At 51.1% G+C, this 23,706-nt stretch overlaps 8 protein-coding genes across 8 annotated transcripts; 4 read left to right on the forward strand and 4 right to left on the reverse strand.

Annotated features, from left to right (window-relative positions):
• Nucleotides 1–149: 149 nt before the first annotated feature.
• N7496_011190 (DNA-protein crosslink repair co-factor UBX5) lies at nt 150–1,806 on the reverse strand (the record flags this gene model as incomplete). The annotated part of the gene is made up of 2 exons (XM_056704103.1): nt 150–1,240; nt 1,308–1,806. The coding sequence occupies 2 exons, from the start codon at nt 1,804–1,806 to the stop codon at nt 150–152; spliced, it is 1,590 nt and encodes a 529-aa protein (XP_056550063.1).
• A 547-nt stretch (nt 1,807–2,353) lies between these two features.
• On the forward strand, nt 2,354–4,405 carry N7496_011191 (AAA family ATPase CDC6; the record flags this gene model as incomplete). Its single annotated transcript, XM_056704104.1, has 3 exons — nt 2,354–2,405; nt 2,468–2,719; nt 2,787–4,405. The coding sequence occupies 3 exons, from the start codon at nt 2,354–2,356 to the stop codon at nt 4,403–4,405; spliced, it is 1,923 nt and encodes a 640-aa protein (XP_056550064.1).
• Nucleotides 4,406–4,836: 431 nt separating this feature from the next.
• Nucleotides 4,837–6,257, reverse strand: N7496_011192 (aldo/keto reductase; the record flags this gene model as incomplete). The annotated part of the gene is made up of 5 exons (XM_056704105.1): nt 4,837–5,414; nt 5,478–5,616; nt 5,681–5,903; nt 5,956–6,042; nt 6,133–6,257. 5 exons carry the CDS (start codon nt 6,255–6,257, stop codon nt 4,837–4,839), a joined length of 1,152 nt encoding a protein of 383 aa, XP_056550065.1.
• Nucleotides 6,258–6,875: 618 nt separating this feature from the next.
• Nucleotides 6,876–9,899, reverse strand: N7496_011193 (uncharacterized protein; the record flags this gene model as incomplete). Its single annotated transcript, XM_056704106.1, has 1 exon — nt 6,876–9,899. The coding sequence occupies one exon, from the start codon at nt 9,897–9,899 to the stop codon at nt 6,876–6,878; it is 3,024 nt and encodes a 1,007-aa protein (XP_056550066.1).
• Nucleotides 9,900–11,059: 1,160 nt separating this feature from the next.
• Nucleotides 11,060–14,712, forward strand: N7496_011194 (uncharacterized protein; the record flags this gene model as incomplete). Its single annotated transcript, XM_056704107.1, has 2 exons — nt 11,060–11,335; nt 11,401–14,712. 2 exons carry the CDS (start codon nt 11,060–11,062, stop codon nt 14,710–14,712), a joined length of 3,588 nt encoding a protein of 1,195 aa, XP_056550067.1.
• A 3,002-nt stretch (nt 14,713–17,714) lies between these two features.
• N7496_011195 (uncharacterized protein) lies at nt 17,715–19,321 on the forward strand (the record flags this gene model as incomplete). Its single annotated transcript, XM_056704108.1, has 2 exons — nt 17,715–18,200; nt 18,281–19,321. 2 exons carry the CDS (start codon nt 17,715–17,717, stop codon nt 19,319–19,321), a joined length of 1,527 nt encoding a protein of 508 aa, XP_056550068.1.
• A 1,731-nt stretch (nt 19,322–21,052) lies between these two features.
• Nucleotides 21,053–21,616, reverse strand: N7496_011196 (uncharacterized protein; the record flags this gene model as incomplete). Its single annotated transcript, XM_056704109.1, has 1 exon — nt 21,053–21,616. The coding sequence occupies one exon, from the start codon at nt 21,614–21,616 to the stop codon at nt 21,053–21,055; it is 564 nt and encodes a 187-aa protein (XP_056550069.1).
• A 1,202-nt stretch (nt 21,617–22,818) lies between these two features.
• Nucleotides 22,819–23,643, forward strand: N7496_011197 (uncharacterized protein; the record flags this gene model as incomplete). Its single annotated transcript, XM_056704110.1, has 1 exon — nt 22,819–23,643. One exon carries the CDS (start codon nt 22,819–22,821, stop codon nt 23,641–23,643), a length of 825 nt encoding a protein of 274 aa, XP_056550070.1.
• Nucleotides 23,644–23,706: the final 63 nt, after the last annotated feature.

The following is a 23,706-nucleotide window of genomic DNA, read 5'->3' on the forward strand; positions in this document are numbered from 1 at the left end:
AGAGAGTCTCAGGCCGCGTGTATTCTTGCATGGTAGCAGAGGGAGTTTGCTGTGAGCTCTGATTGAAGATCGACTGCCAATGTGGCGTGAGAATGCCCTGTAGAAAGAGAGTCAAGCTTGAGAGCTTGAATAGAACTGAAGCGAGAAGCTCAATCCTCCAGATAGCCAATCATAATCGTTCCATTCTTCAGTCCCGCATCCTGGATACTGGTAGTGAGGCTGTCTATGAGGTTTTGTCCCATAGCATTCAGCTCAAATTCGACACCAGCCTTGTCTTCCAGGGGCGGGTCAGCCTTGAGCCATTCGTAGATACGTTGGACTGGGTCTGACAGTGCAAAGCGGCGAATCACACGACCCGAGGGATGGCGGAACTGAATGCGGGTGGTAGTAGTAGGGTCGGCTGCGGGCTCAGCGTGGGGTCGATTGCTGGGAATGGACGAGAATGGGGAGACTTCAACTTCTTCGGCAACATCAGGGTATGTCTCCTCCATGGCGTGATCGTGGACACCGGTAGCCCGACCCTTACCCTTGACATCTTCGGTACTTCGAGTCAAGTCGTCGGGATCTTCCAGCTTCGGTCCAGCTGCCATGCCTCCCCCAAGACTGTTATTGATCGCCATCTCCATCATTTCCTCTTCCGTCATTGCGTCCACAGTCTTCTCTTTCTTCTCAGACTTGCGTTTCGCAACGGGGTTGCGTACATTATGGTTCAGACTATACCGGTCCAAGAACTCATGGAGTTGCATCAGGAACTCTGCAGACTTGATGACTGGTGGCCCGGACCACACTTTCATCTGTTCGCCAGTTCGAGGGTCGACAATGGCAATGTGGGGGTAGTTGTCGGAAACGTCGCTTGCTTGGAAGTAATATTGAAGGTACGGCGCGGCTTTGGGGTCATCCTTTGAGAACTGCAGGAAAATGAAATGTTCCCTCACAGTTTCTTGGACAGTCTTGTCCTTCCAGAGATCACGGTTCAAAACTTGACAGTCGAAGATCGAAGTGTCTTGTACATTGACCAAGAGCCACTTCTCATTCTCCCGGCCCTCCTCTCGAGCCACGTCCCAAGGGACTCGAGACATGATCTCAAATGGAGGTCGGTACATTTCCGCGAGCATATTTGACTTGGAAGATGCCTCCGATGCGCCTCCTGTAGCCCTCGATAGGCGTTCCTGATGTGTCTCTGCTGAATCGCCGGCCCATATTGATGGTGCATTTCTCTGGTTGAAGATGCCCGGACGACCTAAGATGAATCATGTCAGTGGCGTCGGCCTCAGGTCAACTATCCAAAGCGCGGTCGTTCTACTCACCAGGGCCACCTCGTTGACGAGCCCGCAGTTGGCTCAGAATGTTGGTGTGCATATCCTCCTCGTCGTCATAATCAAGGCCAGGCCCTACCAGTGTCTCGGTCGTACGCGCCATGGGCGCCCGCACGTCTTCATCATTTCCACCGATACCACCGGCACCAGCACCAACACCACCCCCATACATTTCCTCTTGTAGGCGACGGGCCATGGCGGCGTCATCCTCAAATGTTGATCCTCCCGCGGCATGTGTGGCGGACTGGCGGGGGGCAGATGGGTTCTCGTCATCGGTATCCGAGTCGATATGAACGACGCCAGCTTCGTTCTCGAAGCGAGTGCGGCGTGGTGGTTGTGTAGGTTCTTCAGTCAATGGTGCACCACCGTTTTCGAAGAACAGCTGCATGGACTGTTCAATGTCGAAATCGGCGAGCTGCAGGTACTGTGTCGCCAACTCGGGCGTCGCACCAGTGATTTCGGCGAACTGGGCCACCAAATCGCTGTCCATGATGGGCAAAGAGTGTATGAGCTGTGTGGATGTTGAGAATCTCTAATCCGGCAGAATAAAGCGAAAAATGAAGAGAGAGAGAAATCTTGCAGAGAGTTCTAAGATGCAATCCGCCTAATTCAAAGTAGAAGTGTGGGGAGCAAGCTGAGGTGCAAACAGCTGCAAACCCAGGATTAACGCAGCGAATACCCCGCGCAGCCGTTGCTGAAAGGAGATGACATGAAGATAAGTGAAGGAAGATGAAGAATTCAGGCTCTCGAAGCTTCGATGTTGATCATGTAGAAGAGACGATCATCTGCCACCAGTGATCAGTGACCAGTGACGCAAATGCCATTCCGGTGACCTACAAAGACACTAGACGCAACTCTGCACTTCTGGTCTGAATGGCTTACCGTACTCGAATCTTACTGCTTGGGGAATGCGACGCGTCGCGCGACGCGCCTTTTATGGGCCGTCCCGCGTGAAATGTGGACCACCGGCAATCTCCAGGAAGGTACTTTCTCACCAGCTCCTTCATCAATCCTGTATCCAGTGACCAGCGTGAATCATGGCAGCTACGGTTCTGGGCAAGCGCACACGCAGTGTAGCAGAGCCAGAAGGTAAGAGAGCTTGTGCAGCACTTTCCCTCCTTTCAGGTCAATACTGACTAGCCTCGCTCCAGCACTGCCAGTACGAACGGCAAGCAAGCGCCGAACCGTGGCACCTCGTGCCCGCCGTGAAGATGCTGCCGTTTCCAAGTCGATTCCTCGAACCCGGTCGCGTGCGAAGATCGCAGAGCCCTTGGCCGACCAGGAAAATGGCGATGTCATCAAGACTGCCGACAAGGCGCTTTCCAAGCACACAATTCATGAGGAGCAGGGTCCGTCACCGTCCAAGATCAACTCCCATTTCCGCACCTCAAAGCTAGTGGAGGGTAAGCTGAGAGAGCCGGAGGTCTGCGCAAAAGTTAAGAGGTTAGGCTAACAAATTTGTCTACGCAGAGGAAACACCAGCCCCGGTTGAATTCAAGACTCCACAGAAAGCGCGCTTCCGAGATGCATTGCAACAATCTCCATCTACGCCCCGACATCGTGTTCAAGTCGGCGCGAAGGCAGTCACTCCTCGAACTCCTCGACATGCCAATCTTCCACCTACTCCTCGTCAAAGTGCGACTCCGACCGCCGCACAGTCAGTCTACTCACAAGCGCGACAGCTATTTGCTCGTGGAGCCAACTCTGGACGACTTGTTGGTCGAGACTCGGAACGAGAAAAAGTGGCCACATTTATTGAAGATTGTGTGAAGTCTCAAAAAGGCGGTTGTCTCTACATCAGTGGACCGCCTGGAACGGGCAAGAGTGCCATGGTCAATGAGGTGTGCCAAGATATGGACTTGTCAGATGTCAAGGTCTCTCACGTCAACTGCGTGAGCATGCGGAACGCTCGTGATGTCTATAGCAAGCTTATCCAAGATTTCGACGAGGACTCGGATGTCTTCAAGAAAAGCGAAGGAGACCGATTGAAGGACATGTTTGTCCCATCCAAACCCAACGGCTTATTCCTAGTTTCGCTGGACGAAATGGATCACTTGCTTATGGGGGACTCGGGTGTGCTCCAATCACTGTTTGAGTGGTCCCTATCTAACAAGTCAACCCTGATTTTGATCGGAATTGCCAATGCTCTGGATTTGACCGACCGCTCGTTGCCACAGTTGAAGGCAAAGAACCTGAGGCCGATTCTGTTGCCATTCCTGCCGTACACTGCGGCATCGATCGCCAACGTTATTACCAAACGTCTTCGATCGCTGATTCCCGTCGGCATGGACAATGACCCGAAGTTTGTTCCTTTCTTGCAGCCTGCCGCCATTCAGCTTTGTGCCAAGAAGGTTGCATCGCAGACGGGCGATCTTCGGAAAGCCTTTGAGCTCATCAAGCGTGCGATTGATACCATTGAGCAAGAAACCCAACAGAAACTTGAGAAACAAGCAGCCGAGGCCGAGAACAATCCGATACTCGCCGAAAATGCCAATCTCTCGGGGTCAGTAAAGGCCGCCCCTACTCCTCGACCAACCACTATGTCGAGCTACACGGCCCTGACTGCGCCTCGTGCCAGCATCGCACACATTGCTCGCATCACAACTTCTGCCTTTGGACAAGGTACCGTCCAGCGGTTGAAGGGTTTGAATCTGCAGCAGAAAGCCGCCATCTGCGCTTTGATTGCATTAGAGCGCAAACGTCGTGAGCTTGATATTCTGAGCACACCCTCCAAGTCTCGATGCTCTGCGCCTACAGTAAAGCAAGCATTTGACACCTACTGCACACTTTGCCGAAATGATAACATTCTGCATCCCTTGACTTCCACCGAGTTCAAAGATGTCTTGAGCAACCTCGAGACCATGGGCCTCGTGGGTGAATACCAAGGCCGCGGCCGTGGTGGAACCGTTGCTGGCGGCTCTGACATCCGACGCACACCCTCCAAGTCCGGAAGTGTCATTTCAACTCCTCATAAAGGCATGGATGAACAGGGATTGCTTTGCTTCGTTTCCCAGTCGGAGATTGAGGGCCAGATCGCCGGTCCCGGCGAAGGGATCCTCAGACGACTGCTTCGTGGTGAGGGTCTCTGAACCTGGTTTAGACCTTGTCCGTTCTCTCACTTTGCATCATCGGAGTTCTTCTTAAAGCGCATTTTTAGCATGTATGCTACTTTCGTTCGCATTTCTGGCGTCAACTCTGCATCCATCATGTTTAGCGTCATTTTTATGATTTTCATTTGTTCGTCATGAACTTTTCCTTTGTGCAATATGCAAAAACTCGTGCAAAAGCGACGTTTAGAACAATTCAACAAACGTTCCAAATCTAAATTTGTTATCACGTAAACAGTCTGATATCAACAATTTACTGGGGCTACGGCCACCACAAGACTACAACAAGAGTTGCTGTAAAAGACATTTCCATTTACACTATATTTTCTCTGTCTCGTTTTAATTTGAGCATCACCCCAATCAGCATTTTTGGTCACGACTTTTAATGACTAGCGGATTCACCAAACGACCTCTCACGCATCGAGACTCTTCGGCTTGATAGGTCGCACCAGATCAACATAATCAAACTTGGCCGCAGCATTCTTCCAGAAAACGTTCCCAGGATGAGCCTCCTTATTCTCCCCACGGAACAAGAACGTCGTCGGGAACCCAGGATCAAACTCATAAGCACTCTCAATCTCTTTAATATCATCCTCAGTCAACTCCAACCCCAACGCCTCAATATTACCCAGTAAATGCTCGACCTTACGGCCGCCAACAATCGGGAAAACGTGAGGCGCTTTGCTCATCACATATGCCAACGCAACGCTAGTAATGACCGTGTTGTGCCGGTTTGCAACGCTCTCTAATACTTTGGACACGGCGACGTCGACCTCTCGCGGCTCGACTTGTCTGCCTGGGTTGCCGTTTTTCGCGAGCTCTTCGCGGTGCGCGGCTGTTTTGAACGCGCCTCCGCCGATGGCGCCCCAGGGGCAGAGACCCATGCCTTCAGCAGCGCACATGGGAATAATTTCGCGCTCGAAGTCGCGCTTGGCGGCGTTCCATTGGCCTTGGTAGACGGAGAATGGGCGCATGCCGTGATCGCGAGCGTCTGTATTCCCATCAGTGAGGACTTTTTAAAAGAAATGGCTATGAGAAAGGGTCGTGAACGTACATTGGTTTGCGCGGCTGACTATCCATGCAGGTGTATCACTGACACCGAGGTAGAGCACTTTGCCTGATGTGACCAGCTGATTGAGTGAAGTCATCACTTCCTCGATTGAAGTGGCAAAGTCCCACCAATGGACGTACAACTGGCCTTGATTTTAGTCTTTCTTTCGTCTCGGTGTATGGATAAACGAGGAGTCGCTATCTTACCAGGTCGATATAGTCGGTGCGTAACTTCTTCAGACTAGCATTCACGGACACCCTCATGCTCTTTGTGTTGTTTCCAACAAAGTTGGCCTGGATCTCGGATTTGTTATAAGTTCGGTAACCCGAGGAATACTTTGTTGCGAGAACGATCTGGTCTCTCAGACCGCGCTTTTCCATCCATTCGCCCACCCAGGCTTCAGAGTCTTCGTTTTGGTAGTTGTTTGCACTGGACTTTTTAGTGGACAGCCTTTTAACGGTATTGACTGATATTGTCTTACGTATCGATGAAATTGCCGCCATTCTCGTAGAATGTATCCAGGATCTTGAAGGAGGTCTCTTTGTCACATTCACCCAGTCTCTCTTTCCTAGAATAGATAAGATTAGCTTTATCCACGAAGTGGAAATCTTACAATGAGTATAATGGATAGTCCCATGGGGCTATCATCTAAACTTACCATCCTTCACCAAAGTTCATTGCGCCCAGACATAGAGGGCTCACCTTGACACCCGCAGTGGGGGCAAGGATGCGGTATCGGCCGAGGCGAGACTTCGGCGGCGGGGCAGAGGGGAAACCTGACATCGTAGCGTTGTTCACAGCGATCCTTTGTAAATTCCTTCTTGAAATATGTTCGAGCTATTGATTGAGGATTGCAACTTTGGATTCGCTTCTTATTTATCTGGCAGGAACTAGAATAATCGTTCGTGGAGTTGCGGTGTGATCAGTGCAACCCTTTATACTTCTAGGCGCAAGTGTCCTGCGGGGAAATGATGTAACAGGTTATAACCTGACATGAAACCGCATTATTAATCCTTGTACTTGTGATACCTCTATACACCATAACTCCGGAGTCCGAACTTTGAGAGATACCATCGAGCCAGTCGCTGTTGGTTATCCCGAATGCTGACTGGGTCGCGGCTCGTTTTTACGAAGCTTGGCTGGTTTAACTCCGTGTCGAAGTTGGTTAAATTCAGGACGCTACACGGTTAGAGTTGTTTAACCGGATCATTGTCGATCTTCTCTACCTAGGCCGCCTACGGGATACTGTACTCTTGATTTGCCCATATCCGAGTGGATGTACGTGTACTTCTAAGCTGTATAGTTGGATAGTCCGATAAATGATATTTGGAAAAGAATGAATTGGCAATAAACATCAAAAAAGACACTCTGGGCCGTACATTGAAAAATATCCTCTTCTATCTACTTCTTGCGTTTTGCAGCAGCTTTCTTCTTCGCTTGGGCCTCCGCTTTCTCGAATCCCTTTCTCAACTTCTCCCTGTACTTCCGAGCGAATTCCGCCCGCTTCTCCGGATCCCGGGGGACTTTCAATTCTTTGCCATGTATATCAACGATCCTACCCGGAGAATCCCAGCTATCCCAGCTCCTGTCAGCACTGTCATCGCCTCTCTTACTCTTCTTCCAGCTCTCGTCACCATCGAGATCGCCTCTCTTTCTCTTGCGCGTCCTTGGATTCAGTGGACTTGGGCTCGTAAGGTCACGGTAGATCACCACTTTACCATTCTCGACAACAGCACGTTCTTGACGAGCGGCCTTTTCTCTGTCACCTTCTCGAGAATCTACCGTGTCATCGTAATTCAGAGCCGTCGATTGCCACGAAAGGCGGGCGCCGCCGTAGAGTCCGCTTTGGACCTCCTGGGGCTTTGGTTCGGATTCCGGTTCGGAGGAGGAGAATGTCTGGTCAGTAAAATTCTCCGCATCGGGGGTTTCTGGGCGTGGTGAATTATTAAGACATTGAGGACAGCAGCATGGGCCTCCAAAGAGTCGGGTGGCACGCCTATGGGATCTGATCGCGTGGTTTCGATAGCGGATACGAATTTCTTCTCCCTTGGCAATGTCCTTGGTAGCCCAGACGATGACGCGGTTGGGTATCACAGTGTCATAGCCCCAATCTGCATTATTAGAGCCCTCGCAGGAATGATTGAACATGCTCAGCCCCGGGAAGAGGTACAAGTTCGCCAAAGACGGATCAAGATCATTGAGTGGCTCTTTATTCTTCATGCGCTGAAACTGAGCTTCTGGACTATGCAGCTTCTTATCTCGATCAGTCTCCAATCTGTCGGATACATTGCCCTGGCGCCGTGGATCCCAAGGCACAGCGTTGACCAGCAGCTTTCGTAGGATGATCTGAATGACCCATGTATCAAACTCGGGACGCTGGAAGATATCCACTCCCAGGGCTTCAAGGATGTCGAAAGGAACCTTGATGTTCGCTGCCATGTTGAAGGGGAACCAACTGTCTCTCCAAGATTTGCTATTTCCATCAAGGACGAGGAGCTCATCAATTTCATGCGCATTGAGTCGCATTTCATCATCTGGTTCCTCTTGCCGACGATGTAGCGCAATCTCAAACACGTTGCGTAGAAGAAGCATAAGCGTAGTTCCATGTCCTTCATTTGTGTGGGAAATGTACTGTTGCTCATTCCATATGCTGGCAACAGGCCGCATCGCATCATACAGCCATTGCCAGTCCTTGCCGCAGCTACTAAAATGATGGAGCTCGCGTGCAATTTCCAGACAGCTCTTTTCCGAATTCTTCGATCTTGCGCTTGGTTTGCAGAATGTCAGGCCGGGTGTGCCGGGCTGGCGCAGCCATTTCTCAGAACATGGGCACTTATTTGTCGTCTTTGTCTGTTGTCTCACCATTGCTGGACTGATCTCTTTGAGACAGTTCTCACATCGGTTTTTATCATGCGCTTTTCCGTGCATGTCCTTGGTTAAGCGCCGTGGCGGGAGATGCCCTCGGATCGTCGGCTCTTCTGCATGGATGATGGTGCCTGGCTTGATCGCACTTCTGGCGAAGACACCGATTTCCTGCATACCACCAGACTTGGCAGCATGACAGGCTGGTGAGTCTTTACCCATGGTGCCGGTGCTGTCAAAAACATTCTGATTAAGTATGTCAAGGAATGACGAGGAGGTGCGATCGAGATCCTGATTCTCAAATGGATAAGGTTGACTGGCTTGAACTGCGCCCGCACTGTGCTCGTGGAAAAAGAGCTTCTTCTTGTATTGAGTCTGGTTACGGTAGACATGGGCGGCCTTTTCACTCAAAATGTTGCGAAGCTGTGGCACTCGTACATCTCGATCGGGCATTCCCAGCCTGGTTTCGAGAATCCTCATGTGATCACGGTAGTCATTCCATGCGTTGAGTCCGGCAAGGCTAAGACTGATGATGCCGTGGAGCGATTTTTGGAGAGTAGGCACAAAAACATTGATGCCATTCGCCTTTCGCATGCGAGTAACTTCAGGCTTGAGCTTCCCAGTTTTGTCACGGGGAAGGACCATCAAGTGCGCCTCAATTGCCTCCCAAATTCGTGCGTAGAATCCAGGCCTCCGATTGCGCTCTGAGGATTGTTCAAGCACATCGCAGAGAAGCTGTGCACGGTAGGCGTCACCGATGGCCAGATCGAAGTACTCCAGCTGATAATGACAGTAGGCACGGCTGACCCAGTAAGTCGGGTTGTAGGGACTAATCTGAATTGCAGCGGTGTACATTTCCAACGCATTTGCTTTAGGCCTGTTCCAGGGTTCCAGAGTATACTTCTCGGATCGCTGAACGCGCCAGTGAGAAAGGTCGCTCTTCAATAACATTCCAGACCACTTGTCCATGGTGCTGTTTATGATGCGGGATTTGAGATCAGCTGCTTTTCCGGAAGTATCCAGTCCCTTTTCTTTGCATTCTGCTTGAAGCTGGGGCAAATCGAGAAACTTCAAGTATCCAAGGCCGCCCGAGTCGATAGCCGCCTGTTTCGTTTGCTGCATGTTCTTGGAAAAATCATACTTTTGGTCAAGGCCTTGCTCTTTGGATCTTTGCTTTCCTTTCGCACAGGCCATTGGGATGAGGGGATCGCTCATCAGATGCTCGTACACATTGTGTGCCAAGACATGAATGTCCAGGTCTTTGTCAGGAGGTCGAGGATATGGGCGCTGTTTATTCGCTTCCCATTGCTTCCAGGCCTGACCAAGGGCTTGATCAGGCAGATTCCAGGCCATATAAGCATCATGAGCTCTTTCTGGGGTGATGGGTTTTCGTAGAAGCACCTCGTCAAAGATGTCTGGCCGGGGCGGCCAATCGGGAGGAGCGACCATCGCCGTCGGAGGTTGCGAGAGGAAGCGCGTGTCAGATTTGGAAGATCTTTCGCGCTCTTGGATTTCAGGTTTCTTTTCATTTTCATTGCCTTGCTTGGGTTGATTACCTGCCATGCTGCTTGTCGGTTGAGTGGTAGTTGGAGAGAGAATAAGGATGGAGTTCAAAGTATAGAATGAGCACTCAGCAACATGCGCAGCACTGAATCAATTGTCAAAGTAAAAAGTGCAAAATATTTTTGCGATCATTACAGGCCAAGATGAAACAGATATAGTCGAAGAGATTTTCGAGGTGGGCAAGAAGCTCTGTTACTAATGTCCTTTGAAAGAAAATCAAACGAACAAAGGAAGCCAGTGGTATTTCTAGGTAGATACACAGTGAGAGCAAAGTCACTTGTACATCAGGAAGCAGATTCTTCCATGAGAGTATTGACCCTCCTATTTAACAAAGAACATGCATCGAGTCATTCTGTCCAAGCACCCTGCCACCTTTCCTGACGCCCAAGTTACCGCAGCTCGAAATCAAAGAGCACAAGAAAGTGCGATCAGCTCACCAAATCTACTCAAACGATAGCCAATATACGTTCATTCATATTGGAAGCGTGCAATCTGAGGAGGTGGCTTAGCTTTTTGTTTTTATTTTTTTATTATTTTTTTATTTTTTTTTTTGGTCCGAGAGTTCCACTGGGGGCCAAGTGGCCACCTTGAAATGGGCGGTTTTCTGGCCACGGAGATTTTGGAACTGAAATTCTCATAACTTCTTTTTTGTCACCTTGCAATGCCTCGTGATATCATGGACTTGTCCTTGATTGTGGTGGGATATCAGCAAACAAAGAATGAAGCCGAGTGCATAGTTAGGGTGGAGTCTATACTTCGTGGAGGGAGACTGGTACCAGGGATGTGGTAATCCTCCTCATAACAGAAGAAATGCGCAGTCCGACGAGGCTTTCTATTATTAGCATACACATGTCTGGTCCTCCACGATCCTTCTTGTTCATAATCACCGAAGCAGTAATAATAGTACCGAAGAAGTTAATAGTTCGTAGTTGGATGTTTCTGGAGAAGTCGGTGGGGCAGAATTGACCCGAGCTTGTCAGACGGCGCTGGCGGAGTTGCACTTCGTCCCGCTCCAACCCAAAGACAGCAATAACCAGGACGCCTTGGCCGGAGGCGTTACACTCTTGAAACACTAGGAGGACTCCCGAAGTCGATAGTTACTTTACTCTCCTTTCTCCTGTCTCGCACCTTCTTCACAACCTCTGCGATGCTTGGCCATCATGTACGGACGACCTCAGCCAGATCCCCCATCGCAGCCTGAATGGCGAGTGCCGCCGCGACGCACGGTGGGCCAGCAGTCAGAGGGACCTCTTCCTCCTCCGCCACCTCGTCCGCAGACGACAGGCGCATATAGCCCGGCAACATACGGCCCGATCTCAAACTCCTCAGCGAATGCAGGCACGTCACCTGTGACAGGGCCTGGTGGGGATCCGAGAACTTGGGGTGTGCGGTACAACCAGCAACAACATCCGATTTATGCTCCGCCTCCTTTGCCGGTAAGTGCATAGAGCTTGGTTGAAGCTGTCTAGCATTCCACAACTGACCACCCATATCTGAATAGCCTCGGCCATCAAGTACCAACGAGCAACCTTATGCCTATGCGCCGCCGCAAACGCTGCCCATAAACAACAGCATCTCCCCTCCGCTGCCGACGCATATTGTCGAATCTTTCTCAGATGCTCAGCCTCCGTCGTCCTCATTAACTACCCCACCACCCTATACAGAGCATGTAGCTCCGGCTCCAGCTCCAGCTCCAGCTCCATCTCCCGTTCCGCCCCCGCCTCCCAAAAAACCTCAAGGATACCAGCCAACCCCGCCGCCCGTTCAGCACCTGCCGGAACGGCCTCCGTTGCTCGCGCAAGGTGCAGGCCCGGCCGCGACACAGGGCTCATATGGATTCCCCGGGAGTACTCCTATCAATACCAATGTAGCCCCAGCGGGCCCCTCAGCTTTGGGGCCAGGCACACCCTCCGATTGGGAGCATTTGGGACCAACGCCAGGGGAATTCGATGATGGCCCGTGGTTTCCACCTAGGAGGCCTCCACCTCCGCCCGAAACTCCAACGTATAACCTACTTCAATCACCCGATTCAATCACAACTCCTCCGGGATACTCAACTGGAATGCCACATCCCGCGGCTACCGTCCCAGCAAACGCGCCCCTCCCGCCGCGGGTAGATACAGCGCAGCCACCGCCGGCACAGGTTTATCAAGCAGATCATTCACGGAGGAATGATTCAATGTCACCGATCAGCCCTGCAAGTACGCATGGTGGTCCGCAGGCCGGTTTCCCGACTCGGGTGGACAGCGTTAGCTCTGGTGTTTCTTCATTTGGGGGTCGTGCCGACAGCATAGACAATGTCATTGATGCCTGGGTGAAGCCATTGTCGCCTCCATCCAAGGCAGTGCAGTCAGATCTCCCACCTCAGAGTCATCGAGCCACTCCGGTTGCGGTCGCTCTGCCAGCACAAAGCAGCCCGCCTCCTGCTCAAGATTCGAGGGTTTTATCAAGTCCTGCTCCAGTACCTGCTCAACCCGAAGAGGCGCGGCCAACCACCGTAGCTCCTAGAGAACCAGATCCGTACGAGGATCTCGATCCATGGTTCAAGTCTTCTTTGACGCGCTATATTGCAATGCTACGCAAAGAGGCAGTGGCTGACTCGGACGAGGAGCGCTACAAGATCTTCACTGCCTTCACGGCCAAGGAGACCAAGCTTCGTGAGATCCTTTATAATATCGAACATGATCCGCAGGATGCCCAGCCAGCCCCTCGTATCTCCGAGATAACCCAAAAACGGTCGTCTCCTGTCTCGGACAATGGCAAGCCAGCAATTGAATCCGGGCTGATCCCGGTGGATTCAGAAAAAGTTCGATCTCCAACCACAACAAATACAGATGACGGAAACGACGTCGATGATACAGCCAGCGAATATAGTGCAGGAGGTCGACCCCTTCTCGCCAAACGAGCCCGCCACGCCTCTCAATGGACACCCAAGCTCTCAGCGCTTCCATCGGGTGAGGTTCCTACCGAACGTCTTGTCAAGACTCCTTCAAGGCAGTTCTCGCTAGACGATGTCCTTCAAAATCAGGAAGTTGAGCCGCTCATGACAAATCCCCCGCGACCAATCTATACACCTTTCCAGTACACTGAAGGCCCCCAGCGTGGCTCAGACAACCTGACTTTTGATCGCCCGGCATATCAGGCCTACTCTGAACTTCGACAAGCTTCAGCCGTGAGCGGGCGAATCATGTCAAACGTTCCTCCACCTATACTTCGATCAAGGTCCGACACTATTCCAACGTCTCCGGCTACCGATGAACACAATGAGACCTTCCTTGGCCTCATTCGTGGTAAGAGCAGCGCCTATCAAAAATCAGATCGCCGGGCAACCATCACAACCCCGTTGCTTCCGGCGCCTCTTCGGCAAGGGCGACGATCTGATGACCCGGTAGAAGATCTTCGTGCCATGGTTTGGACTCCCCTGGACAAGCAATCTGAAAGTTCGTGGCATATCACAACTCGGAAAGAGCTGGAACCCTTTCCAGATGACTTTTCGTACATTCAAGAAACAGTGGATAAATGGGAGAGTTCCGCATCAGAACGCCGGTCTAAACTAGACCAGGAACGCAACTCTCGTCAGGAGGAGTCTGAGGCTCAGATCGATGATCTCTTTAATGGCAAGGAGATTGGGTATGCTGATATCAACACACTGGAAGAGGATTTCCGCCAAAGTGAAGCTCGCATTCAGCTGGATGAGGAGCGAGAGGAGGTCGATGATTTCATCGAACAAGTGTTCAACCCTCTAGATGAGCGTCTGAAGAAGGAAATTTCGTTGCTCCGCAAATCCTACGAGTCGGCACTTAATCAACTGGATCGAGATCAAAAGGGGAAGAGCTCGCCAGTTGAGCAATGCAGCCCATCGGTGACCATGAAATTGGTCAATGATATCCACAGCAAGCTCGAGATTCGTTTCCAGAAGAGGCTCGAGATTGCCCTGGACTGTGAGCGTCGTCGCAAAAAGGCTGAGCGCCGGCCCCTCGTGTTCATGGGAGACATGGCTAGCCTTCGCAAGTTGGATGGGGATTTTGACCGTATGGAGAAGCGGAACATTTTGGAGGCGGCCAAGGATCGTGACGACCGAGCCAATCGGCTGATGGACTCGTTCGATGACGCGATCCTGCACGGGCTAGGTATGAATCAGAGCCTCCTGGACGAGCTTGCGACCAAAGCAGCCCGGCTAGACCCCACGATCCTCCATGCCTCCAACCTGCCGGATTCTGAAGTCGAACAGATCCTCAAGTCCGCGGCGACGTTCGCGACGTCGCTTTGCAAAGATTCGGAGGCGATTCTCCGGAGCTCCGCGGTTGCGGAAGTAGCCCTCAACGACGCCGACTACAACGTCTCCGTCGCCGAAGCGCGATATGCGGACTCGGAACCGGATATCTTCCAGCGGCTTGAGATGGAGAAAAAGAAAGAAGATGCAATTCTTCAAGCAGATTTGGATACCAAGCTGCAGAGCATCCAAAAGGGCCCGCAGGAGATCGAGTCTACTACTCAGCGCTTGCTTGAGGGTTTGAAGAAGACTCCTAAGCCCAAGGTTCCGGCTCCGGCTCCTGCTCCTCCTCCCGTACGGGTTCCAACCAAGTCTCCAAGTCCTCCGGCGGCACCTGCGCCCGAGGAGGCAGTCCCAGCGAATCGGCCAGCTAATATGCTGCCGTTGGAACTTCGCCCTGCAACTATTGCGCCCAGTCAAACTCCCACCCCACCTCCGGCTAGTCGACCTGCGGTGGACCCAGAGGCGGAACACAAAGAGAGGCTGCGTAAAGCGCTGGAGGATGCCAAAAAGCGCAATGCAGCCAGAGCGGACCAATAATTCCTGGTCTTGTTCTGAAATTGGGTTGGTGTAGTTTTTGACGCTATGAGTGCAACTCATGAAGCGATGAATTTCCTTACGTCTGACATACCCTTCGTTCATATGCGCATGCTTATTTTTTATTCGCGCTATTGCATCGCTCTGCACTTAAATTCTCTGCTTTGACAGCCCTTATAGTGCTGTTTTGATCTTGATTTCACACTATGGATACCCTCTCGTTATCATTTACTTGTGTAGTCTCGCGACTTCTGGATATACAATTTTCGTATGCATATTATTATGTCCACTGGCCAGGGCCCTCTGGATACTTAGAGCATTTTTTTTTCTTCAACAAAGTTGCTAGGGGAGCACCTATCCGTAGCAACCCCTTTGCCCATAGGAAGTCGTGGGTACAGATATGGTTGTCGATGTCATTGAAGTGGTCGATTGGCAAGAGTGGGCAATGCACAGGCCAACAACAAGTACAGTAGTAGCAGAAGTGTCCACCGGAGTACTTTTCCCCACGTCGCACGAACATTTTAGCTGTTTTTGTTGTGATGGTTACCATCTTTCGAGCACAGCAACCTTTTCAAGAAAGTATCCAACCACTCGCTTCCATGCGATGACGAAACCTCGCAGGATGAGAAGCACCAACTCTTTTGATCCTCCAACGATACGAACCTATCAGTCACGCCACCAACTGTGGCTGCACAACGAGCAGGGTTCGCCAGTCAAGTGATTCGATTCTGCGAAGAATCCAACGCACGGACGACCTCATTCAACAACCTCAACAGCCAAAACGTCTCGATTTCCTCTGGGGAAAGTCGCCGTTTCCACGCCTTGAGGTGTGAAAACAATCCGAAGGCATGCAGACAAGGCACAATTTTTAGGCGCCCGCCCTCAGTGATTGGCGGCCATGGGGCCAACTCGAGCGATTAGACGCCAGATGCTTGTCGATCAGCCCTGCTGCGCACGAAGTCTGCTTTGACCACCGCTCAACAGCTGTCATGGATGTCTCCGTCTCCATCTTGTTCAACAGACAAGCGGGGCATGTGGCTCCAGTCATGAACCAGGGTGGAAAGAGTCTCTCCAGGCCAAGAGCTAATTCAAACCCAATGCCCACGCCAGCGGGGCCCTCCTGTGCTGCACAGCACTTCCCCAGGCGTATTCGGATTCGCTATGCCCCCTACACTAGATGTCCAGATTGATCAGAAAAGAAAGTTAACGGCACATCGGCCGAAGCAGATAGTGCGATAGTGCACAGTTCGCCCGCAGTCGCCCACCCCACCTGTCCTAACCCCCCTCCTTCGTGCTATGCCACTGCTCGAGATCGGTGATCCTCTGCCAATGGATTCCGAGGCTATATGCAAGGTGCTCGTGTAAATCACCAACTCCTTGTCCTCGGTCACAGTGGAGAAAATGATCCTGCGACTCCGATGAACTCGTTCTGCGACCTTAACAGTGTACTCCACTTTTTCCCCGTCATGTTGAGATCCAGGCTGCTTCTATGCAACGTGTCTTATCTCAACTTGGAAGGAGCTTCGACCACACATTCTTGTTTGAAGATCGATCGATCCTAGGGTCCCCTTGCAGCATGACCAGAACTTTGTCGCGTGGCCCTACCGCCAAACCTAAAGCATTGACGTCTATACCTTTCTATCGGCCCCAAATGAAAGCGAGTTCAGTTGCATTCATCCCCTAGATCAGGTATATTTGGAATGAGCAATTAAGAATCAACACGATACGATGAGCGGGTCAGGTGTGACGCCATGCTGGTGATCGGAAAGGGGGGGGAAAGGTTCGAGACTCTCACTCCCGGACCCAGTCGACGGCGATCGCGGACTAGCAATTTGGGCCTGCGCCTAAGCGGCGGAGCAGAGATCGTCGTTGGGCCAAGACTACCTGGTGTGCGTATGCCCATGCTATCGACGATAGTTCTTCATTATCGTCGCTCTTTTCCACCTATGTGGTGTCTGCATTTTGAGCATTCTTTCCCCCTTTGTCGTACCCGAGTTGAGGCCATGAATCTGTTCGCCAGGTTGGCCCAACGGCGCCGCCTACGCCCCCTCCGGCGTGCAGCCCAACCTGGAAGAACTGTAGAATCGGGGCCATTTCCAATGCGGAAGAGGGTATAGATATGCTCATCAAATGGTGGTCAATCCAAGCTACTGACATTGCTTGATGACATCTCTCCGTTCAGGGAAAGCACCAACACACCAGTACTTCCAAGGCTTGCGAGATAGCGTCTTGTCTTCTCGTTCTCCTATCCGCTCCTTTCGGAGCCCAAGCCACCAAGGGCCCCAGATCTGTCCATTCCCCAACGACCCTCCTTATTAGCGGGCGTCTGTGCGCCGCGCAGTGATGCTGATCCGTCTCTGTACAAGGTCATAGTCAAACGGTTCGGCCTTGTTAAGACATCATCCCTTCGCGGCCACCTGTTCCCCTATACCCTGGTCTCTTTTAGACCCTACCTTAAGCGCCGTTGGAAAATTCCACAGTTTCTTTGCATCGAGCTAATGACAATCGAGATTTCCCCCTTGGTGTTTAATTTCCGGCCTGTTGTGTTTAGTTGATTTTTTTTCTCCTCTTTCCCTGGCCCATCATTTCCCCCGCCCTCTGTTCTCTCGGGAATCCCGTCACGGTCTTTGTTCAAAATCCAGTTCGGGCTTCCCCGTCATGCGCCCATTACGGGAGCACAGCGAGCACAGGAGCGTGCAGATGCGGCCTCGGATGACGAAAATCATCGTGGGTTATAGGGGATATTATCGAGTTGGACTGGTAGCTTGACCAGGACCCTCCTCCTTCAACTTATTTAAGGCGGGAGGGCCGTTCCATGGTTCAGAGTACCCGCTTCCGTCCATGGGTCGGAAGAACTCTCCAGCTTAAGTCGAAGCATTTGATCTTGTCGAATCCACTGGGCCACTACACTACACCTTTCTCCTTCTTGCCCCCTCGGTTGATGCCCAAATTTTGCTGCCAATTCTCGTCGGTGTCCCCCGCCCCCTTGTTGGCCTCGATCGGTCATGGCACCCCCGACGAGACAATTTCACAGGCTGTCAATCGGTCAGACTATGCCTGAAACTCGTGCCCAATCGTCCCGGACCGCTCGCGTGGCGGGGCGTCCAGATCCTTCCGGCAACGATGACGACAGTGATCGTGGGAATCAAGAGGGCGATGACTCTCCTGTAGAGACTTCGAGTGAGGAGGAAGAGGACGAGGACGAGGATGACGAAGAGGACGAGAGCAGTGAGGAGGAGTCTACTCGCGCGTCGATCGTCCGGACGCGATCTGGGATCACTTATGATTTGAGACACTTGGATACCGAATCCGAGGCCAAGGCTATGCTAGGTTTGACGGGCCAATTCGAAGTCGTCAATTGCGGTGCTTCATCCTCGGGCTATGACTTTCAACTCCTCGATCGACCGCGAGTACACGTTGGGCCTGGTCCGCCTACTTGTACCTGTACGACCTTCCAAAGTCGACCCGGGGTGGCTTGTCACCACATCTTCGTAAGTGAGGATTGGAGAGTTTGGGGATCGAGCCCGACAAATAGGCCAAGCCCTGGTTACTGATTGATTCCCGTTTACAGTGGCTCCTCGATCAGCTCCATGGCTGCTTCCTTCCTGATCCTGCCTCGACGGAGTTAGCTCTTTCCCACGATGGCCGGCCCCGTGTGCGTCCGCGCATCGAGGACCTCCTAAATGGTCAGCTAGAAGCGGTAGCAGATCGGCTCAAATGGCCGTACCTTCGCGTTGAGGGTGATGGGAGAACTACAGGTATGACGCGTGCCGAAAAAGTACGAGACGTCCTCTCTGCATTCAGTCCGAAGGTTCTGCCCGAGGACTTCCGTCAGGATCTGGTCGAAACGACGGCGCAGACGCGGACTCCGGAACAATGCGTGGTTCAGGGTGACTTTGAGGCGACCATCTTCCGGCTCGCAGTTCACGATGACAGCGTTTTCACGAGCATGTGCAAGGCGATGCCCTCCGGTGCCTGCGCGGCGATCTACTTTGACAAGGTGCAGGAGCAATTGCGTCGACTATTGGCCGATTTCGACCGCTACTGTGCGACTGGGGAATGCCCTTCAGACTCCAGCAGCCCTGGCAGAGGACCACTTGAGGTAGATGAAGTTGTTCAACAGCTACGCCGCTCAGTCTCTCGTATCCACGCGAACATTGCCCTCCGCGCGCCGTACGGTTCCGAAGGTGCCGCGAAAGCCCTCGTCTCCATTCTCGAAGCGATTGCCGCGCGCAACAAGGATGCGCTGGAGGGCAATACCTGGGGCCGGGCCTCCTTTCATGGTGAAGATGAGGATCAGCGCAATCTCTACCACTTGCTCATTGGGTCCGATGATATGAATTTGGACCCTGACGCGGAGCTGTTCGTCATCGATGCGCTGTTTGCCCTTCCTCCCTCTGATCTTGCACAGCATATCCCCAAGCTGCTGGATATTCGGAGTAAGATTGAGGTCAATCGGGCGCCGAAGCAGTTCCTCATTCGGCTGGGGGCCTTGATCCGACAAACTGAGTCGGCCAGTGCAGGTGCAGCATCAGGATCGGGTCAGATGGGCTCTGGACAGAAGCGACCGGCGGCTGGGAATCCGGGAGGTTATTCGAAGCGGAGTCGCTAGATTTGTGCTTTGGTCTCTATCGGTGCAATCCGTCTAGTGCATCTGCTTCTTTATGTAGCTTTGCCTACATTACTTTCTTCTTTTCTTATTGTCATGTTTGGGCGGCCATCGTGTTCATTCGTTCCAATACCCCCTGCATTGTTGTCACCAGCGAGTCTTAAAACTCCCCTTGTCATTTTTTTCTGTCATTCATTGATCTTGCATCTGATATTATTATCTTCTACATTGGTTTCGCAGTTACTTGGATATACTTGGGTGGCTCACATATCACTTTACACATTGCATCTCAACCCAGCAATCCTCCGTTTTTATTCATGATCTCATCACTTCTATAGCCCCCCAAAACCTCGTATTCCTCGATCTGATCCAATCTAATTTCCTCTGGACAGATCTATCAGATCCATATTCCCGTGACACCTAGTCATCTACAACATAGCGTCATACCAGCCCCAATACTGCGGCCTTGGGACCCCGCGTCCACGGATTGGTGCACAAACCGAACGTGTCACTTGTTCCGCCAAGCTGTGGCAGTAGCCCGATCTGACGATGCAAACCATGGCTCATACCAGAGCTTTTCGGTGGTTAGACCCACTCGCACATGGTTGGGCATTTGATGACGGCGAGACCAGAAAGGGGTCGGGGCCAAAGGACGATCTTCATATTCTTCAGCCTTTAATAAAGTCCAGTATATCAACGTTTAAATCGCACGTAACTTGTGTAGAAAGAATTACGGTTCCTTCGGCTATGCCGTTTAGTTTGTACGGTATAAAACTGTGGAGTCGTGGCGGAGCAGGTCGGCACTGTACGGAGAAACGAAGGGGGAAAAAAGTTAAACATAGTCCCCATAACGCTACTGTTACCTAAAAGACCCCCCCTGTCGCCATTCTCAAAACACACTGGTCCTTAGTGGTGCTTACCAGTCCATATAGTAAAATCTTACACCACTACAATACAATCCCGTCCGCCCCTCGCTTAGTGCGTATCCTCGCGTGCCCGGAAGGAACCGTGCACAGTCTTGATAAGGACATCCGTAGTCCATCCACAGCTTCTGTTTTTCTGGTTCTACGCGGACAGATCGGCGGGCTGCGTGTCCATCAACAATAGCAATATTTGGGCGGTGTCGAAGGCGTCGGGTCCGTGCCGAATTTGAGGTTCTGAATGGGGTCTTTTACACATTAAGTGGACCGTGCTTCTGCCCAAAAGGGGCTAAGGGCTAATTCGGGTGGATTTGCACTGGGGGGCGCGCTTCTGGTCTCGTTAGTTCGCTTTTTGGTGGTGGAGATCCTTTCGCGTGGACTGTGGAATCTTCATGATTGATTCGGCTTTTGCTCCGGGATATTCTCGGTTAGTTTTGAGTTTTTGCTTGATTTGGAATAAATAGAAGTACACATTCTGATGGATAATTCAGACTTTTGACATAATTTGCAAGGTTTAAATGATTTGAAGTGGTTGTTTAGGGGGTTTGTCTATGTTGAGCAATAGAGCTATTCTCTGCAGCTAAGCGTACAGAGGGGTCTGCATGCTACTTTGTAGCCTCCGATATCATTTGGTTTTGCTCCCTTGGTCCTTCCCTTCGTCGAGGAACGTGGAGAAAAGAGTACTATCGAACCAGGGCTGGAAGGTGAGAATTCGCTGGTACGCTTCGGTCTGCTCGTCGGGGGGTATCAAGGATTCGAAGAACGCCCTCTCCCTGAGGAAACTGTTTTCTCGACCTTGAGGAAGAACAAAGTTCTAGTCCACACACTGCTGGTAGAGATTTTGCCATTGCCGAACATAATTCTGCACGTCAGATGAAGCCCCAAGGTTTTGAAGAGCACTCCAGTCTGATTGAAGCTTTTTCAGTGTCGCCCGTGGCGGATGGTCAAAGATACCCGAGAGTATCTTCAACTGCTCGTAAGGCTGGCCGTGTACATCCTGGAGAAGACGTCTGTATTCGGTGGAGATAGTCTCCGCGATCGTATTCGAGAGATCTTCCAAGGCGTGTCGCTTCTGTTGGTAGGTAGCCAGGTCCGCCTTGTACTTCGAAGCGAGAGAGTGGAGGTTGGTGAAATCAGATAAATCAAGATCGACAAGAGACTCGGCTAAAGATCTAACGGAGCAAATAGTCGGCTCTTCTGGTTCTTTCAGGATCGGCAAATCTGCTCTCTCCGTTTCGGGATTGCAATAGTCCCATATTTTCGATTTCTTGGCAACTTGTTGGATGTGGTTCTTCCATGAGCGCCAGTCGTCGGCTGACCAAAGAAAACTGGAACCAAGTGTCCCCTTGTGAGAGTTGATATCCCTTTTTTGTGTCATGGTTGATAGAATAGAGGTCTCGTTGATGCTTTTGATTCAGAAATGGGGAATGTTCGGAGTTGCTGCGTGTCATCGGTTTCCAGTCGAAACGTCATGATGAGATCTTATATAACCCCTATAGACGGATTTGCTTGTGAACGGGTCCCAAACAAAGCTAACTTTCATGAGTTCAACTGCGGTACGGCCCTTTATTGCCTTTCATGTCGGGAAACGGAGAGGTCCTCTTTCAACCCGAAATAACACGATACGCCAAACCTAGTATCCATGAATGGATTTGAGGTGAAGTAACTGGTTTTTTATGTACCTAGTAATAATACCTGGCCTTCTACAACTGAATTGATGAACCTTCTCGCATGTTTTATCGCTTAGGTCTTCAGACATCACCACTTTCAGGCTGGTAACTCAACCTTACATCACTTTTATATTTAAGCACATGACAAGGTATCTCCAGTCGAGGCAGATAGCCTCATACAATGACCACGGCACCGCTGGCACCTACGCGAAAGCTCAATTCTACACTTCCAATGGCAGATAGATTACCACATTTGGACTAGCGGTAATCTGATGGGCGTTCAGAAAAACATTTAAAGATCATTGGCCTTTGTTTATGCGAAAACAAATCTAGTTTAATTTATTGCTTTAATACTACTTCTTGCTTCGTCTCAGTCTAGCAATGTAGAGACAAAATATCACCCTAGGTATAGAGCCAAGGAGGCTGTGGGGGCGAGAAACTCGCTTCTTGCGTAGTGTACGAATTTCGCAGTAATATAATTGCAAAGTCCCGAAGTAATCCTATATGACCAGGTGCCAGCAGCCTCAGTGAAAATTGTTAATAGTAGGCGTACTCGTGAAGTCGCAGACTGAACCAAAGCAGAAGTTCGTAAATGATCCCCTTCAGTTAGATGGGTTTAGCCTTCTTACTTATGCAATATGTGATGAAGCACGGACCAAGCGCTAGTCGCACCACCGCCGGTACGGGACATTTGGGGCAGCCTTGGGTTTGAGAAAGTCCGACTTTTTTGACAACACTGCTTCAGTCTGTCTTCCGAGTGTTTAAAGTTATTTTTCCAGACTAGGAAAGGAACTTCTATCCTCTAGCCTGATACAACCGCCGTCCTTGGGCTAACGAGGCACAAACCCTATGCGAGTACGAATCAGCCTGCCTCAGCACTCTGAAGCGCTGATCGCCAATCCGCTGCACTATGCAGTTCGGAAAATCAATTGGAACAGCATGCAGTTCCTTCGCCATCACCAATATCGACGACATGTTCGTCTTGGCCACCTTCTTTGCAGAGGCATCCACCAGCAAAGCTGTGACCCCTCTCAAGATTACTATCGGCCAATATATCGGATTCACGGTAATCATCATCGTCAGCATGATTGGTTTCGGTGTCTCGCTAGTACTTCCCTCTGAACCTATTGGATTCCTGGGTCTGCTGCCACTGCTGCTAGGAATCTGGAAGTTGTTTGATCTTCTCTTCCCGGCCAAGACAGAAGAGACAGAAAAATCAGATTTTGCCGGGGCGAAGAGTATTTTGAAAGTCTCAATCATCACGGTGATGAACGGCGGAGACAATATCGGGACATATATACCATTATTTTCGCAAGCAAAGGGAGCGGAAATAGCAGTGTATGTCGTTACATACTACATCTTACTAGGAGCGTGGTGCCTTGTCGCGTTCCTGATTATGAAGCAGAAGTATATTTTGCTCTTGGCTCAGAAATATGCAGACATAGTGGTACCTTTCCTTTACGTGGGCCTTGGCGTGTACGTCGTCGTCAAGTCGTCGTGCTACCCGTGGTCCATTGAACGTATTGATACATCGGCCTCCGCACTCCCTGGTAGGACTGTTATGGCACTTGTGACAACGTTTGTCCTTTTGATATGCATAGTCACTATGTTATGGCTCAAATTGCGAAAAAGAGCACCCCAGTCTACTCCTGATGACGAAAATTCTGAACCGACGTCCCAACCCGTGGAGTCTTTTAATTCAGACCCGGCATCCCCAGAGCAGAGGAATGCATGATATGGACCAGGAGTCTCTGGAGTATGCCCAAACCTAGGGCCGCAAAGAGATCAAAAAGTTTCT

This window comes from Penicillium cataractarum (assembly GCF_028827025.1).
Source record: "Penicillium cataractarum strain IBT 29864 chromosome Unknown utg000009l, whole genome shotgun sequence".
Classification (NCBI taxonomy): domain Eukaryota; kingdom Fungi; phylum Ascomycota; class Eurotiomycetes; order Eurotiales; family Aspergillaceae; genus Penicillium; species Penicillium cataractarum.